The following is an 18,993-nucleotide window of genomic DNA, read 5'->3' as shown; positions in this document are numbered from 1 at the left end:
CAGGAGGGGAACAGGCCCCTTTATTTGTTTGAGACTGAACGCTCTGACGATTTACAATTTCAAGAGTTACATAACATTTCCACACCGAAGAACTGCGACATTGTAAAAGAATAAAAAAAACTGCTCCATTTTATTTCTTTTAATGAAAATTCTGCGCTGATGGGGGAATTCAATCCTGACTGGAATAGTCGTAAAGTCATTTTTATGTGTCTTTGCAGCGTTAGTTTCCAATGATTTTAGCTTTTCAAACCTCGCTATAAAGATGAATTAGAATTCCAGAAGCCACGGGGCAAAGTCCTGTGAGGCATGTCTTTATGTGATATCTTCTAAAAAACATACGAGGCCTTTAATGTACATTGAATGATAGGAAATATGCTCCATTGGGTGTATTTGTGAGTGATGATGTAACCCACCTGCTGGGCCAATGAGAAGAGGTCCTGATGCAAGGCGAGCACTGCCCTGTAGAAAGCGCCATCGTGTGTGTCTCTTGGGATCATGCATGTGTATTCCTCCATGCTGTCCCAGTGCCCTGGAGAAACATCAGTCAGATAAAGGCTTAGGCAGAACGCTTGTGATAATGAGGGTAATATTTAAATATGGAAGTCTTATAACCTCACTACAGAAGACTGGAGCAGATAGAGGTTTAGCAGCCTGTAAGTGCTGCTGTGAACCACACTCCACCTCCTCTTGCCATTACATAAATGATTAAAATCACTTCACTTCCCAAGAACGACAACAAAAGATGTTTTAAATCTTTGGATTTAAAGGTCGGCTGTATCGTCTCAGGTCTCGCAATTGAGTTTGGAAAGTCGAAGCCTCAGTAGTCAGACCAGAATCCCCAGGGGTTGCTTCTGCAGTGTGGTCCCTGCTTTTCTCCACCATTGCACGTTATGATATGTCAATGTTATGACTGGAAACCAATCCCATCTCGTTATGTGAGGGAGACTTGGCAGGAGCTGTTACTGTTTTCATTGCTGCCTGGTTTGCTTGCACTGTTGTATTTAGTCACACAGAGGACCCTAAATGTTCATGAACAAACCTTTTCATAAGACTTCCCAGACTGTTACTATTTTGTCCATTGTTTCATATCATATATATCATATTACTTTTAACATATTTGTGTAATTACTGTTAACTGATATTTCATATGTGATATAGGGTACTTCAGTGGTTACCTAGACCCCAGGCGGCAGCAGCAGCCATACGAGCCATCTTAGCCTGGGTTTCCTCGCTCACCAGTGTCCACTCCTCACAGCACTGCTGGTGTAACTGGCCCCTGGAAAACATTAACCATACAGTTCATATTAAAAGGCAAATCCCGATTTGGTCCCAGTTATGACTTCATATAATTTGGAACTGATCTGGGCTATGATCGGGTAACAAAGTGCAGAGTATCATAGTTTATACTACCTGCAGAATGGCTAAATGGACAACTAACAAGCCATTTGACTATAATGCATAAAGGGATTGACTTATACTCTTTCATTGTGTAAGGCCATCTGAAATTATCTGCATATCAAACAGTGGATTAGAGCTGTGTGAAAAATAACCACAATCTGCATTTCTTTGGAATCTGGGAGGAACCCAGAGTACCTGGAGAAAACCCACACAGACACAGGGAGAACACACTGACACCACCAGGCTGATATATTACAGATAAATAGATAAATTGAAGAATATTCGGTATAACATTGTGAAGTTGGACAAAAGGTAAAGAGGAGTGAAATGCTCATTCCTGGTTGATTAATAAAACAATGACAATTAGAACTGTAGTTAAGTATTAGTAACAAAACTGATTAAACTACAGTTTCCCAACTTGTTGAGTAGGGGCAGGAGGATGTACTCCAGCTTCCTCGCATTTTTCAGGAGAAAGTAGTCTGGCTTCCTCCCAATGAATGCATGAATGGATGGATGGAAAATATCAGCAATTTTTCACACAGCTCTTAAACACGATGTGATATGCAGATCATTTCAGATGGCATTACACAATGAGAGCATTGAATTTTTTAATAATTATTAAGTGAAAAAAATGTCGTCTTTTCTTCGAAAATATAAGTGTCCTTGTTTTTACATGCGTGTGCTAGTAAGTTGTGAGTCATGGTGACCAGAAGGTGGCAGTAATGTACATAAAAGCTGTTTAGCAACTGCGATCTGCGTTACTACCAGTTGCCTATAAGTTATGTGTGTTGTCTCTATGAGACTGGTTGCTACTGTACGAACAGGAGAAACATGCAAAGCCAAAAAATGCTAGAGCCATCAAAAAGATCTGTGAGGAATGTGAAGCTCCTTCAAAAAAGTAAAAGAAGATGAGCTGCATTGCAGACTCTGCCAGGTAAAGCTATCAGAACTCTGCCACGACTATGCAGTCCGTTGAGAGCTCTTCCTCTTTCAGTGTGTGTGTGTGTGTGTCGTTGCTTGATTTTCCCATCCCGGGGCTAAAGTGATGTAATAATGTACCAGACTTTATTCTAAACAGATACAAAGGCTCTCCTGACGTCCACAAGTCCTAATTATAAGATATACATGCCAAGACAGTACATTTACTGTCCCTGCACTAAACAACAATTGAAGAAATCATTGACCAGAACAGCAAAGCCCTCTTGGCCCAGGATGAGAAGGAAACTGAATGGAGATATAGTATTTTTTTTTTTTTACTAATTACATCTGCCCCATTATTTATTTCTTTGTTTCTTCTTAAAGATGTACATATTAAATCAGTGTACCGTTCCACAAACGGCCTCATAATATCAAGTATCCCAGCAAACAGATGGATGTTCCTGTTGGGGTCACGTGTATCTAACCATGACTAAATTCTCATTAAGAAAAATCAGTGCTGTATTGTCCAGGACCACAAAGCCCACCGCATGTGTTTTACAGAACGCTGGAGCGAACTTAGAGAGACAGAGAGAGAGAGAGAGAGAGAGAGAGAGAGAGAGAGAGAGAGAGAGAGAGAGAGAGAGACGGAGAGAAAGTGAGAGGCAGGTTTGGATGGAGGTCATAGGAGTGAAGTCGTTCTCCAGCTGCCTGGCTATCATACAACACAAAAGCAACAAGTACAAAAAGCTCTGGTACACTAGGCGTCCAGGTGTCCACAGCAGACAAACAGTGTGGAAAGAGTGGTAGGATGAGTTTGAGTTATGTTATGACTCAGCACACCGTATTTCACATCTTTGGAAGGTTCTAAAATAAATTCTGTGAGCTTGAAAGAGACATTTATTTAGCATAAACATGTTTTTAGAGGCTCTACACTGGACAGCATTGGGCCACTCACACAGGTGGAATACCAATTGTGCTTGATGGACATCTCCATCCCTCCCGTTGTGTTTTCTTGTACCAGTTCAAAAGGGACCATGTGTCCATGTGTGAGTGAAAGTGGCTGAAAGTGTAATAGTCGGTTCCCATCGCAGACGTCAGAATTTGTCACAGCAGGACAAGCACCGGTGAAAATGTTTTCCTTAATGACGGCCGAAATCCATAAAAGTGTTCGCAAGAGCGTGCTCCATATCAGGACCCAAGAACGAGCAATGACAACATGTCTCTTTGCTATTTTTCTGTATATGGAGTTGACAGGATCCGAGAGCCGATAATAGTTAGGGCGATCAGGGGATGGGATCACAGTCCCACCGATACACATGCTCGACCAACTGCAACTCAGTCTCAACTGTCAATCATGACGTGTCACCCCGTTTTTATACCATCAAATAAATAATAACAAATTAAAACCATACTTAACTGAAAAAACGTGCACTTGAACAAACATCAGTGTGATTAGAACAATGACAGAAACGTTAAAAATGTATCTGATGTGTATTTTGACTTTTTGGTTTGGTCCATCTCCCATCCACTAAGAAGGAGGAGGCAGAGGTTACGACTTATACTACAACCAAACACCAGGGGGCGATCAAGATGCTTTGGCTTCACTTTTGGGTTGTCATGCCGTCTGAATAAATCTAAATAAAGTGTTGAGATTTTCTTTTGTAAATGATGATGGACATCTTAGACAAAAGACTCTTTTCAGGATGTCCCAATTTTTTTGAGGATTTAGTTTAACCGTCATAAACATTAATTGTATTTGAATAATCTCTCTCAGCAGTTTTGGATTAGCACAGTTACAATACCTAAATTTAACAGGGAACAATGTGCTCTGACTCAAGTCAGCTGTACTGAATCAGTCTTACTGATCCACTCACACAAACATAAACACAAACCCTCTCTAGATGAATCACTTTCTTGTAAAATGATTGAATCACTTTCTTGAGAAATGAATCATACTTTATACAACAATGGTACTTGGATAGTCAGGTTACATAAGTAAACCAACATCTGCTTAGCGTCATCGTTCTTTGACGTTTCACATATTTAGAAAATACTTCGGACATCTTGTGACTTTCTTTCCCCTTAAAAATTCTCTTTGAAGGTGAGCGGTCGTCATGGAGATGAGCCCCGGCCGTGGGACTGTGAGTTTTCATTGGAGTGGCGGCGCCTCTTACTGCTGTTGGATGCCTGCTCATGCATTTCCTGGTAAAATTACATCATTCAAGTGAAAGAAACTGTTTTCTCTCTTTTTGCTCTGTCATCAAAGGGCTAATGACAGGAATCGTTAGGAAAAGGCTGCCAATGCACTATGAGCAAAAAAAAGAGGGAATCAAGAGCTCACAGCAAGTCGACAGCCCGCGGATGCTGTCTCTATCCATTAGAGCCCAAGAACTGAATAACTCAAATGTGCTCTTTCTTTTATCACTTCAGTGAATCATATTTATATCAATGTGCCCAGAGCAGTTTGTGTTAGAAAAACAGAAACGCCAGGTCAGCATACTTTTTAAACATGTATGAATCTGGGACCTGGGGGGGAGTCACTGATTTGAACGAGTTGTTGTAGCCTTGAAATCACAGCAGATACTACTAAAGACCTACCATTCTCCCAGGGCCTCTAAGCAGCGCATCCTGCCCAGGATGAGCTCTGGATCCTCTTTGTTCATGTCGATCTTTTTGTCGTATGCCACCAGGGCATCTTCCCACTCGTGCAGCTTCTCATACCAGGTGGCTTGGATTTCCTGGTGGAAAAACAGACAATAAAAGTAAGAAACTGGGGCCAATCAAACTAATAAAATCCACACGATTAACACTGATCTTTTGTCTGTGCTTCATCACCAGGCCAACATGTTTTATTTTTTTGTTCATTTGAGAATTTAATGAATAGTTTTTAGTGTGAGCAAAGACTTTTGGAACTACACTCCTTGTCCAATTACAAACAGCTTTCAAAGCTAACTTTGATTATAATTATTGTAAATATATGTATTAAACACATATGTACAAACAAATACTGTATATACGTTCACTTCTCACATTGCTCCAACCTTTTCCTCTCACAGTAAAGCTTTCCAAATTGTTACCTCATAAACAAAGTTCCTGGATTGGGCAGTGAAACTGTTTTTACTGAGTCTTTTCGCTTTTACCCTGCCGTTACGGAGAAACATAAATACAGTTCACAAACGCAAAAGGAAAGACCTTTACCGTGGGCGTCCTAATGGCTGGGAAATACTTTTGTCTGGCTAAAATTAACCCCTTCATTAAATCAAGTGAATGCTTTCTATTCTATGTTTTGTCACTGCATCTTCCCACCACTGACCGCATACATGTCATCACACAGCACAGCCCCTAAATTCACATTTGAGGATTTCTAATGAGTTGTTGATTTTTCTAACCACAAATTGCCATGAACTTTACATTTTCACACCACACAGCATTTAGTTATATTTAGTTATATTTAGTTAATCACTGCATACAATTGTTCCTTTCTTTCCTAAATGGCTGTTTTATGTAGTCTTCAATTATTTTAGAATACAATAAACATGTATTGCATATTGCCAAATAACATGAATAATTTCCCACGAGGAAAGTAAAATCACATGAATAGATGAATCAGATTAGACAACACTCATTCATAGAGCCAGGCAGGTCCGAGTCCCTATGGAAGCAGGGGAACAATACACAGTGCCAGGTTTGAGCAGACGCAGTCTTTCCATTTGTATGATAGAAAATAGCTCTATAGAGCCGATGTGCAAACCAGGGTCGAGTGGATGTCTCCAAGGCAAAGGAATGTGTTCCAGCTGCTCAAATGCCCTTTTAATTTTTACTGAATAAATTACACGTGTCAAATAAATTCTAAGTAAGTACTAAATAAGTTTTTGATCATTATCGATGACAATATAATTCTTTGGAATGCTGGGACAAGCTAGATAAGGTTCAGGCTAAACACACAACATTTGTTAATAGTTAATTATTGGTAATTACTAATTTTGGTCTCAAGATACACCCAGACCACACCCATCTATTTAACCAGAACCTATCAGCGATCAATACTAAAAGCTTGTCAGGTAAATCCATACATGACACAAACAAAATCCTCATTGATGCAGTTTTAATAAAAGGGAGTGAGACGAAAGCGGAAAAAATGTGCGTTCCTCTTATACAACAAATGTGGAAAATTTGTGTGAATGTGTCCAGTGCATGTCTATAGTTAAATGACATTATTTTATACCTGGAACAAGTTCATAATCAGAGAACATGAAATACTGAAGAGTTTTCATAAAGGACGAGGAGTCCTCTACATGACTGAAAGATTCCAGAGGTGAAATAAAAAAGAATATTAAAGACTGAACTCTGTCAATATAAATTATATTATTAATACAGCATAATTTAAGAATTGCGTTAAACTATTGCAATACTGACATTCAGGAGTGATGTTCTGTGGCTTTCTATTTGGCCCATCTACAGCCACATAGATGACAACAGTAAATCAAGCTCTTTAGGGAATGAACAAACCGCTTGCCATTAAAAAATTATTACTGTTATTACTTTTTGGTATGTAGCAGTGAAGCCTTTTCACAAAGTAGTCCAAAGTTTTATTTTCTGAAAAAACACACAGCAGCGAGAAATAAAAAGGTGTAAGAAAATCCAGATATCATGTCAATGGGATGAAAAAGTCCATGATTCTGCTCCTTGTCCTTGACTACTAAACAACATAGCAGATGTGTTTTCCACGTGCAGCACATTCAGAACAGGGTGTTCTGGGGTATGAGTCTCAAATGACCCTTTTCTCCATGTTATATTGTGTGTATGGAGGAAAGGATACCCTGGGAAGAAGTGAATGTAGACAAGCGGCCACACATAAAACAAAAGTTTAGGTTTGTGTGCAGCCATGCTATGGGTACTAATAACAGAACAGAACACAAACAAGTGAGTCCTGTATGAAAATCAACGAGTTTAGGGACAAACGTAAAGCTACGCCAATGTGGTTTATACTCTGTCTAGGTTGGACTTTATAACTCTATAAAGTTAGAAATGCTGCAATTATTTTCTACTGTGTCTTGTAGAAATGTTACAGTTACCTGATTGAATGTATTTAACTGGGCAATGAAACATGTTGCCAAAAGATATTGGACTGAGCTGTAGCACGGGTTTAGCCAGTTTGAAAAACATTTAAGGGGACGCTGACAGAAAACAGTTTTTTGGTCCCAGTGTCAAGTCTGAATACAACATAAGATAAGGTACCCTGTTTTGATTGGAGGGGAAAAAGAGACCCAAGGAAAAAAAACAAGTGCTCACCAGCTCCCCAAAATGTTTCATGGCGTACTCCAGCACCCCAGATGCGGCTTCAGGCTGCTGCAGTTTGTTGTTGATGCTGCAAGACAGGACAAAAACAAAGACGAGCTATTAGCAAAAATTAGGGAAAAAAACTGAAAAACTAGGAAAGAACATTTGAGGAGATCAACATGTGGACAGCATGTGGATACAGGTACTATTGTCATTAAGACTGGCAAATGGCAAAGAGAAACAATCTCTCCATATATTAAGTATATGACTAGAATGCTTGACTTGTGTACTTGCTGAAAATCCATTATTTTCAAATCACTGTAGTAACAAAATACTATGGTAATGTTGCACATCCTCCGTGTAAATGATTATACACAGGAGATTCAACTGAGTCTGTGTTGATAGTATGTCTCATGTCTGACCTTTTTCTGGGAAGGAACTTTGAATGTGTTGAGATACCGTCTCCCCAGAAAATGTATTTGCACCCCTTATTACACTTTATTTTCATTTAGTAGATATCATTTCAAATTTTATTATAAAACTGATTAAAACAATGTGACTCTGCCCTACACTCAATTCAATTTTGCCACAGGTCAACTCCAGCCAAATTCCATACACTTCCCGAGGATAATTAAAGCAACGGGATGCAGAAGACCACAGTTTGGAGTGCAGCAGCCAACTGTCTTTGAGCTTTTGATTCTTAATGAATTTTGAAAAAGACATTTTTACTTTGTCAGTAGAGGTTACTAAGTATAGACTGATAGCAATTTGTTTCCATTAGAATTAAATCTATAAACACATTTCAGTGTGCAAAACGTGAGGGAATCTGAATACTTGGAAGCTATCGTAGCCAAAGCCATAATTAATTTAAAATACTAATTTTCTTCCCCTTTCTTTCCTCTCCACTTTGTAATGTCATTCCCATCCCCTTTGTGTGCTTCACTAAAGCTGCCTTCAGACATACACTGAACTCCAGATATTCTCCTGAAATTATCTGGAGGGGCTGAGAGAACGCAGTTGGCCGAGTCACTTGCTCCGGATATTCTCCTTTCCTGCCAGCCCCTAAGTTAAAGCTCTAGAGATTGTCTGAGGGAGCCCATGTGAGAACATTGAATTAACCTCGAGCAAGTGGGCATATTGATAACGTTTGTAACAAAAATAAAACAGATACCTCAGGATGAAAAAGAGGAGGCGTATACATTATGTCCCGCCTCCTGCAAGCTCCCCTCAGACGCCAACCCAAACCTGAACACTCCGAAGATTCGCTGAATTCTCAGAATCTGCTGCGTTATTAATATGTGAAAGGTAAAGTCCTGACCCAATTGTCTGGATGTTTTCCAGGGTTCATGTCTGGAAACAGCTCAAGAGGTCCAGGTTGTTCTTTCTAGATCCTACCCATCTTTGTGAAGGCACCAATGAACCAATAGAAATCAGTAGCATAGAAAAAAGGTTGTGATTTCTCACCAGCTTCTCAACCACAAACACAGACTATAATGATGCAGAAGCAAGCCAGTGGAAACACTGACACTGAACCACGGGGTTCTCTGCTATAAGTTGAGAAGTGTGTCCCTGTGCCATCGTGTTTCTCCATGAAAACTCATTTACCCATCATTCTGAGGTACTCTTACCATTGCCAGCCAACTAAGAAACCTGCCTCAATAAGGAGTAACATAAATGTTTCCTCTTTCAGCAAATGTGTTTATTGGGAAAAGTAAATGCACCTAATGACATCTGTCGCACTCGTTTGACAAATGACGTGTTATCTGTCATGACATCACAAATCCCGTTTTGTGCACCTTCCACTCACCCGCACCGCCACCACATCTGGAAGCACTAATGAAAGCCACAAGTCTATTATATTTCCTCAACTGCAAAATCCGTGAGCAGCCATGGCTATTCCATCTGTTAAACGTAGCGTTTGAAGAGTTCCCTTATGCGGTGGATTTCCTGAGGACAGCAGACATGAGCTGATGAAGAATACTTGAGCAAACAATATATGTCAGGAACTCGGTCTGACACAGGGTAAAGGCCAGGAACCGTGATGAAATGGCACAGCAAGTGGTCGTGGCAAAGCTCAGGGAACCACTGGTGCAGACCTTCATGATGGCAGGTAAAATAACACATAAATAAAACAGGAGCTGTCTACATAGTTGGGAATAGAAGACAAGTAAGTTTTAAAAAGCTCTGCCAGACTTTTTGACTCAATGCTTTGAGTTGCTAACTGTGGGTCAATCTAGATTCAAAATCCACTGAGTACTATGAAGCAAGATGTGTTTGTGCTGTTCCACATTTCTGCAGTGTGGGGACTTCAGGAATGATTTTCTGCAACTCAGGATGCAGAAAATCATTCCACCCTTTTCTTTCCTGATACCAACTCTGCCATAATTCAATAACCAGTCTGTTTTTTGTGGTTTAAGCAGAAATATGTATACAACTGATGAGAATTTTAAACTAAAAATACACAAAAACAACCCCTAACCAGGACCCTTTTTAAATTGTTACTAATATGTAATACGGATGACTAAAGACGTCTGATAGCTTTGCCAGGTAGCTAAAGAAACTGAATGTCACAATAGTGAAGCCCCATAGCATTAAAAGAATTATAAAAAACGATTGCTGTTGGTGCATGCCATAAAGAATATGTTACTAAATTAGAGGTAATATCAATACAAGTTCCGTTGGCCTTTTCAAACAAAGACTGTCCTCTATTCACTGTAAGTCCGTTATGTTTTATGCCACCACCCCAATAGTCCTGTGCTCTGCTGAAGTGCACATCCATCCATCCATCCATCCATCCATCCATGAACGATCCAACACAAACCAAAACAAACAGCAGTCATGCGGGACTATATTGTCCTTTCACACATTCCAGCAATTAAAGTCATTTCTCAAAAGATGCTGTTGTAAACAGCTGACGCATAGCGTGCAACTTAAAGACCTGAAGTTAATCCAGCTACAAGCAGTGTGATTGCTTAACATGAGGAATTGAGCTCATTTTTGTAAATGAGCATTTGTCTCTGACTCTCAAGGGGCTTGACAGAGTGCCATGCACTGTTTCAGCAACCAATTCAATAATTACACCACAGAATTTAATAAACACAACTAGCATCAACTATTCTAAATAACATTGACAGTATTGCACTGGTATGTTTTGTGTACTTGGTCTTCTAAATCGGACTTTCAAATGATACTGTTCCATGTCTCACCACAAACAAGCTGACGAGGTGCACCAAGGCTGCCCAGATGTGGTTTCATCTGAGGAGACAAATCAGAATAAGGGCTTTCTCTCTTCTGGACCCTGGAGAATTCATTGTCCCTCGGCTGAAGCCATCTGGCTGCAAGCTCCGAGCACATGCGGTCTAAACACATCCAGATGAAGAGCCTCACATAATGTTCTTCTCAACCAAAAACTTCATCAAACTATTAGCAATCAGAAAACTTCTTGAGACCACGGCCGAGCCTCTCTCGTGCAGCTCTACAAGTATCACTTCCTGAGTGGATCTTTTCTAGGATTTGTTCGCGTGACTCATGGAGAAGTCAGAGAAGAGCGCCTGGGCTTAACTTTAATCAACTGTAAAACTGTGATGGTTTATTATATTTTGCCATGAAATTTTGACAATGAGTGGTATGTCCTGACTCAGATTTATTTTAAGGTTTCATTTAAAACCATGAATGAATACAACATGTGGTTCTTTCCCACAGAAGTTTAGAAGGGGAGATCCTTGATGTCACTCTTAAAATGCATGAGGCCAGAATGAACAGTTTCATCTTTCAGCGTTCTTAATGACTGGGACTTTTTAATTGCTCCTCTTATTGCAAAAGCAGAGCAGTGCACCGTTGCTGTTCAAATGAGAAGAGAAAAACCTCAATCGCTTATATGTGGCTTTTAACTTTTAAAATGTTGACAGTGACAACATGTGTTTCTGGCATAATTTCATCAGAAGTGAATGTTTCAGCTGGGGCCTTGCTTCAGGCACAGGGGGAAACGCATCACTTTCCACTATGTCTCAAGAGTGTAATACAAATGATTTATCACATCGAAAACTCTGAACCAGCCTTTTCTGATTAATCTAATACAGTAAAGCATGATTACCTTGGGTCAGAAAGCACTGAGAGGGAGAGGAATTATATAATTTCTTTTCAGATGCTAAACACTTGACCACAGATGAAAAGTTAAAAACCTAGGGTAGAAAGAAAATCCCTTCTGCTCTGATCGAATAACACTCAATCCCCAAAACTAAAGTGGCTTGGGTTTTTCATTGAGAGGAGAGAGAGCATGATCCCTGAGGAAATTGTACATATTTCCCCCACAGAGCTGGTACGCTGCATGTGAAACTCAAAGAGAAAAAAAAGAAATCCTCACTACTGGACCTAATCTAATCTAATTAGGAAGATATCCACTTGATCCATGCTGATTTTTTGGGCCGTCTGCTTGCCAAGTGCTGACTCCATTCTCAAATGTTGAATATAATAATTCTAAATGGAAATGGCTGTCTAAACTCAAGGACGGAATGTCTCAACGTCTAATGAATTGATTCACTTTTTTTTCTTTAGACCTTTAAATTTGTTAAAGTATACTGACATATACAGTGGGGTTCAAAAATCTAAAATCACTAACCTGAAAGTGTTTTCACACGTGAACTCTGAACCAAGGGCCATGTCTTTGTTACATTGTAAACATCTGATCTGGTTAGTTTTGGATTCACATTGCAATTTAGGGAGGGCACTTAGGACTTTTGTATGGTAAATACATCCTGTCGTTATCACCTCCATGAGCTGTGTCGGCCTATACCTGACATGGATTGATATATGGAAGGGCTTGTGTCTGACGTCGACATGTTGTCGATTCGGCAGGTAATAGTCAATTCAAATTTAGTTAATTTCATAGCCACTGTAATATAATTACAGTGTACAGCATCACCAACTTCACACCCAGTACTCAGCAAAAGTTAGTACGTGCCAAATAAATGTCTTCATCGTTTAAACATTATACTGACAGAGGTAAAGACTGCCAGCAATCTTGCGACCCTGGGGAACTCTATATCTGGAGAGAGCAGTAAAGGCTAGGGCTTCCTTACCTTCGTCAGAAGGTGCAAACAAACAAACTTATCCATGGTTCAGTTTGGTCCGAACGGATACGGCCTCTTTTGGTTGGACTAAATTTCAGTCCATTGATCAGGATCATAGTCCGATGCACCTTTTTCATCTGTTATTCTGGTTCGGACTAAACTGAAAAGTCTACAGGCCCAGACCAAAAAAAGGGAGGTGTGAAAGTGCCCTTGGTGGTACTGCATTGTCAATGAATGCACCAACAATTAATTGAAAACTGTCCAATTTAATGACAGGTCAGGTTCTTGAAGAAAGCATATCAGCTAGTACAGGACTGGATGAGAAGTAAGTTTTGTGACTTTAAAAGAAAAGAAGCTTCCCACACAAATTAACAGATTATCAGTTGTTGATTTGGTTTGGTTTGGTTGAAGACTGTTGGAGCATCTTCAAGTTAGCGGAATCTTTTCATGTCACTGGGCTCGCTTACACAGAAAAATTTGTAAGGTCCATTACACTGCTCGATCTTTCACACCACTGAGCCTGACATTTGCACCACTACATGCACACTGGAAAAGTGACTCTGGTTGTTTGACACTTGTCTGGCCTTTGTGCCTAAAGAGCTATTCATTGGTGGGGCTGCCAAAATGCAATCAAAAATATTCTTAGACAAAATGAAGCCAACTATCTAGCACCTTGGGGATGTTTTTTTCCATTGCGTAGGCCTCGTCTTAGCAAGCTACAGATGAGAGTCAGAGCTGACAACACTCAAAACACTGCATCAACCAACCACTGCCTCGGAAACAATCCTCCTAAGGCATGAGCATACGAGTAGTGCATTTTAAGAAATTAAGTGAAAATAAACATTTCCCTTGAGGATGAGCTCATGTTTACGAAAAGATCCAGGTCCTGGATGCAGAAACAAAACAACTAAAAAACTAACTTCTTCTGGCAAACAGGTGGCACAATTGTGAAAAGTACATTCTTCAAAAACACATACAACCACACAATTAAAATTCACACAACTTAGTAAGTGGTTAAACTAAAGCAACAACTGCAATTTTCTCAAAGAGCTATCAACTCTAATTTAAATACATCAACCATATAGGGATTGATCATCTTCCAAAGAATAAAATAATAATTCGATGGATCTTGAACCCATTTGACCTTTTCCTAAACCAATGTGTCATGGAGTAGCTTTGTTTTCCTTTGGTCCAAAGACTAGATGCACCAACAGTCCCATTCAGACATCAGTTACAGACAATTACAGAATTACTAACATTAATGGGTTAGTAAGCTATTTTTTACAGCTAAATACTTTTACCAGCATGACTGAACTTTAAAAGTATATAATACTGAAGTACTTACTGTTGTCATTAGATTTAAAGGGTGAATGACAGCAAGTTTTTATACATATGAAGTAAAAGAAGACAAAGGCATAATAAACAAAGTCATAAAGTACTGTCCCAATTTAGTTTCACATAGAATCTGGGCTGTTCATTGGGTTTATATTCTTCAAGCATATCAGAATTACAGTATGTACTGACTGCACTCATTCCTCACCAGATATTTATGAAGAAACTCAATGAATTCCTACAGTATTGGTGAATGTAGCAAATGAATTCACTGCAATCGCTCTTGATTTTAGGAAATTGAGTTGACAAAACAATATCGCCGTTTGATACGGACATTTGATATATTGCATAAACCACAGCAGAATAATAAACACCGACAAGGAAAATACACTAGTTCCAAGTAAACACTTTTATGTCTGATATAGACTCCACTACTGCCCAGAGTTTCAAAGACTCTCGACACAGTGCATTTTGTTTCATATGCACTTCCGGGCACTGGCTTTAACTGCAAGTAGTAGTACTTCGAGTCATTCTCAAGCCACGCCTTTCAACTTGCATTTCCCTATGTTCATAAACAAGCTATTTAGCTGGCGAAGAGGCATTAGTTGACCACACAAACTTAACCAGAGACAGAATAACGAAGCAGAGCATTCTAAACCTAATAATTCTTCTTCTTCAGGCTGGCAGAATACAGAATTTTCACTGTGACATTTGATGGTCATGTGCCTAAAAAAAAAAAATACCTTTAATGTGTAAAAAAGAATTTGACTTTTTATGGACATCCTGGATAGAGTCCTTTGAAAAACGTTGACATTGAAATATTATTGTTAAAAAATGCTATATCTGCCCATTGTCAGTCAACACTGTCTAAAATGAGGACCCAAATCCTAAATTGTAATACATGAATACAACATAAATCTTTTACTCTGGCATAAGCATATGGAGATAATGAGCAACAGATCTTGTCTCTGTGCAGCTTAAGAGAGTAGTGCATCACTGCATGAGATAAGCAGGGAGGCATCGGAAGTCGTTACTTCAGTCCTCCGCTTCCTTCCAGATTCTCCTGGGATGAGTGTAGCTAAAGAGAGGTTTAACCTATCAGACACCATCTGACTAACCCACTCTCTCTGAGCATAAGGAAACACTTAGCATCCACTGACTTCAAAATATATTGCTTTTAAAATCATTAAGAACAGAAGTAAATCTTATAAGAACCTTTGTGCTTTCGAAGGAGGTATTGGAATGCGGGAATAAACTACAAACAAAATGTCCCAATAATAGAATATATAGAGAGAACAGGCTATTTATATTTTTCTTTTTCTTCAAGCAAGTTGTTGTGTTAGGGGGCCATTGAGACATCAGCCGGAGAAACCATTCCACCCATGTTTACACCACACTATCGCCATATTGGGACACCAGGGCAGAATGTGTCTCATGGGTTCCTCACCTTCAGGTCAAGAGGCCAACAGAACAAAGCGTCTCCAGTGGCCACCCCCCAAAAGAAAAAGCCTGAGAGTCACCTCATTGGAATGCTGCCGTTGCTAAGCGGACAAAGAGATCCTTATACAATGTTTTTGGAGGGATCTGAGTTTCTGCAGACAACATATTGAAATGACATCTTCAGTGAAATTATCCAATAAATATTTCCAACGATATTTGATACATTTATTTCCCTCTATTAAGATTACGTCGGCTCAAGGCTATAGTTGTTTCTTCCCCCAAAACAATGAAACAAGCGGTGGAGTACACATGGCTTGTTTAAACAAAAGGATTAAAGCAGAATAATTATGCGGCAACAAACTAGCTTCATGATCAAAGAGGATAGAAGGCATTTATTTGTTTGGAATAATTCAGGAAATCATTCTAAACGCACGGAGAAAGATATGTAATCAGTGTAAATTTATACAGCTTTGTAATAAAGACAATAATAGTTTCCCCTGACTTAAATTAATGGTAAGACATGCTTAAATGACTAAGATCACAGAGATAAAAGGGCTTAATGGTTAGGCAAGAAAAAACAATGGAATCGCTGAATGTTGGCACAAGTGTTTTTGCTTTGTGTCCTGTTTTTATTCCAGTGTCACGAAATGTTTCTCTGAAGCAGAGCCACATGGTCAACTGTGCTTACACAAGGCACAGGGAAGTATTCTGAAGGGATGGTGGCTAATCCACTCTTTTCCTCTCCAGTACCCTTTGCCCCGGCTACTGGTTTGTGGGGTGGTGAGAATAGACAGCCGAAGCATGGCTGGCATCCAGACTCCACCTGGTAGCCATCACCAGCTTAAGCCATGAGACCGCTTGATGGTCTGCCAGGGCATGAGGTCGTCCACTTTCAGAGCAATAGGATGACCCGGTGCATACTGACTATTTTGCCCCATACGTGACCAGGTTTAGCTGAGGATCATTGACCTGTAGCTCAGCTGCTTGCCTTAGGTGTCGAATTTAGGTTATATCCATCTTATGATGATTTGATAAAAGCTTAGAGGCATCGTCAAGCATGTCGTTTCTATTCCCATTCATTTTTTGAAACAGTAATGATGATTAAGTCAGTCTATAAGAAAAGAAAATATCAGACTGTAGATTAATTTACACTATTTTTTATATATCCTTTGCCTATTAAGAAAATCATTAATTAGCCTTATAATGTCAGACTTTAAAAACGAATCAAAACCACATTGATTCTATGATAGCATTATCTATGATATAGAAAGGGAAATGTTTACCTTTAGCCTAGATTTGTATTGTTAATCATATAAACTATACTAACTTATGTTAACTATATTAAAGTATAAAACCTTCAAATAAGACAAACTGGTTCCAAAATGTCTCAAATTCAAAGTGGAGAATGGTGCGGACAGAGCAGACAGGTGGAAGAGGTTACTGTCAATACAGATTATGTAATTGCAACGTTTTCAGATAGAAGCTGTGGAATCCACTGGCTCTTGCTTTCACCTCCTGCTTTTCCTGTAACTGAACCCATGAGTACTCATCTGACAGCTTGGCCCCCACGGTTACCTTCTGATTACAAAACCTTTTTCCAGCATATTTAGGGACATAATATCCATCAGAGAGCATATTTTGACTGAAAACACTTTGTTTAGTCAGCTCGCACTCAACGAAGATAAGTAGACTCCTGCAATTAGCACAGCACGGTGTCCAAGTTGTCTTTAAGGGCAAAGAAAAAAAAGACCTGTCCAATGAAATGTGTGGGCTTACCGAGGAAGTCATATAAAGAAGCAGCTTTGGTTAAAGTTTAGTGAATACCTCTTAATTTTAAAGGGAGCCATGCATTCTTCACACAGAGCCTGGTTAGACACGGTTAGAGGGGGTGGGTGTTTAAAGGAGCTGTTTTGAAGGGGAAAAAACAGCATGCTGCTAAACGTATAAAACAGCATCCAGCTGGACTTTCCTGTACTAGCAATGAATGACAGAGTCCAGGGCCAAAGGAAAGTGATGCCGCTGGGATCCATCGCTGCAGAGTGAGATGTGACTCAGAGAGCAGTTAGGGCAATGAGAGGATCCAGGAAGGCAAATTATCCAGAATTTTCCAAAAGAGACTGACGTACATCAATGACTTCAGGTTAAGATTTACAGGAAGGTCAACAGGCACCACGCACCATAAAACATCGCACTATTGAACAGTTAGAAACATCAGGCAACTGGAGAAATGTTACTTTTATAGGAGCTAAGATGGGAAGGATAAAAATAGAGCAAACACTTAACTTCTATTAAGTACAAGACCCGTAAACCTTCTGCTTCCACCGAGTTGGAAGTAGAGTTCAAAATCTAAATTTCTTTCTGATATAGCGCCATTATATTTAACATATCATAGCAAAGATTCTTATGCCAACCGAATGAGATTTAAATACTCTAAAGACTTAAAGTTGTAATGAAAACATTTTTTTATGCTAAAAGGATCAGTACAAACATGTAACTGAGACATTGAATGCTGGGGCTGACCAGAACATTATTGTAAGCTGCTGGTGTTGGGTTTTTTGACAAATGGGGGAAACTGAAAGAAAAGATGTTGTTTCGGTTCAAATCAGACTAAGAATTTGTCAGGCAATTAAAACTTTGCAGCTAATCAAACATGAAAGTAGCCTTATATCTTTCAATGATGGTTTTCATAGAAGAAACAATGGCTTATGACTCCCATGTGCCTTACAAGTCAAACCCCACACAAAACTAAAAGCACATGTGAAGATTCAACAACATAAAAAAAAACACGCAAAGAGCAAAGGGGAAATTGCAAAGCAGTGACCAGTAGTAAAAACTGAAGAGCTACACACATCCAAAATATTGAGCTTCAACACTTCGACACTTCGAAGCAATAACAGACCATTTCATTATTGAGTAATATTTTGGAAATAGAGGAAAGACATACTTATTTATTTGAACCGCAGCTCCCACAACGGTGATGCTTAGCAGAACGTTTCCTTATTAGTTTGCCAGAACACGTGAGGAAAAGTGAGGGACTCTTGCTAAACATTTGGCAGGAGGGACACCCAAAAAAAAATGAGGTTTTAGGAAAAAACAAAGCATCGCTGGTGATGCAGGATTACGTAATACAATGGTAGATGAGGGTATTTGCCAGGCTTTGTACTTCCAGAAATTACATAATGTCATATAAAGGAAAAATTGTACTGACCAACTCAGTAATACAGTACAGGACACGGGAGTGTATATTCAAAGAAAATAAACTTCAAAGAAAGCTATGACATTGTTATGGACTAATGATTGGTATTAATATGTTAAAGGAAGAATGGTGAGTGGTGAACAGTCAATGTGCTGCCGAGGGTGAAATGTCTTGATTTGTTGATCGTTTGATTTAGTCCAAGCAGGAATGTCTACATACATTTCTATTTACATACAAAAATAAAAATTGCCAATTACAGAATAGATCTTGAGCGATTTAAAAACGGTATTAATTCAGCTTTTTTACTGACTGACTGACTTACCCCCTCTTTTTCAGACAGTTCATTCCATCCATGTGGAG

The 18,993-nt window shown here is 39.3% G+C and overlaps 1 protein-coding gene across 2 annotated transcripts in view; it reads right to left on the bottom strand.

Annotated features, from left to right (window-relative positions):
* Positions 1–18,993, bottom strand: part of mtor (mechanistic target of rapamycin kinase) — an 89,725-nt gene that overhangs the window by 31,679 nt on the left and 39,053 nt on the right. For both annotated transcript variants that reach the window (XM_034590217.1, XM_034590218.1), the window contains exons 29-32: positions 7,609–7,684; positions 4,915–5,054; positions 1,176–1,276; positions 414–529 (exon numbers count right to left, since the gene is read on the bottom strand). In XM_034590217.1, coding sequence (XP_034446108.1) covers positions 414–529; positions 1,176–1,276; positions 4,915–5,054; positions 7,609–7,684 — 433 coding nt within the window. The remainder of the gene's footprint in view (positions 1–413; positions 530–1,175; positions 1,277–4,914; positions 5,055–7,608; positions 7,685–18,993) is intronic.

Source organism: Hippoglossus hippoglossus, chromosome 7, assembly GCF_009819705.1.
Source record: "Hippoglossus hippoglossus isolate fHipHip1 chromosome 7, fHipHip1.pri, whole genome shotgun sequence".
Lineage (NCBI taxonomy): Eukaryota > Metazoa > Chordata > Actinopteri > Pleuronectiformes > Pleuronectidae > Hippoglossus > Hippoglossus hippoglossus.
Note: the sequence above shows the minus strand (reverse complement) of the source record. Positions and strands in the feature narration are given on the sequence as shown.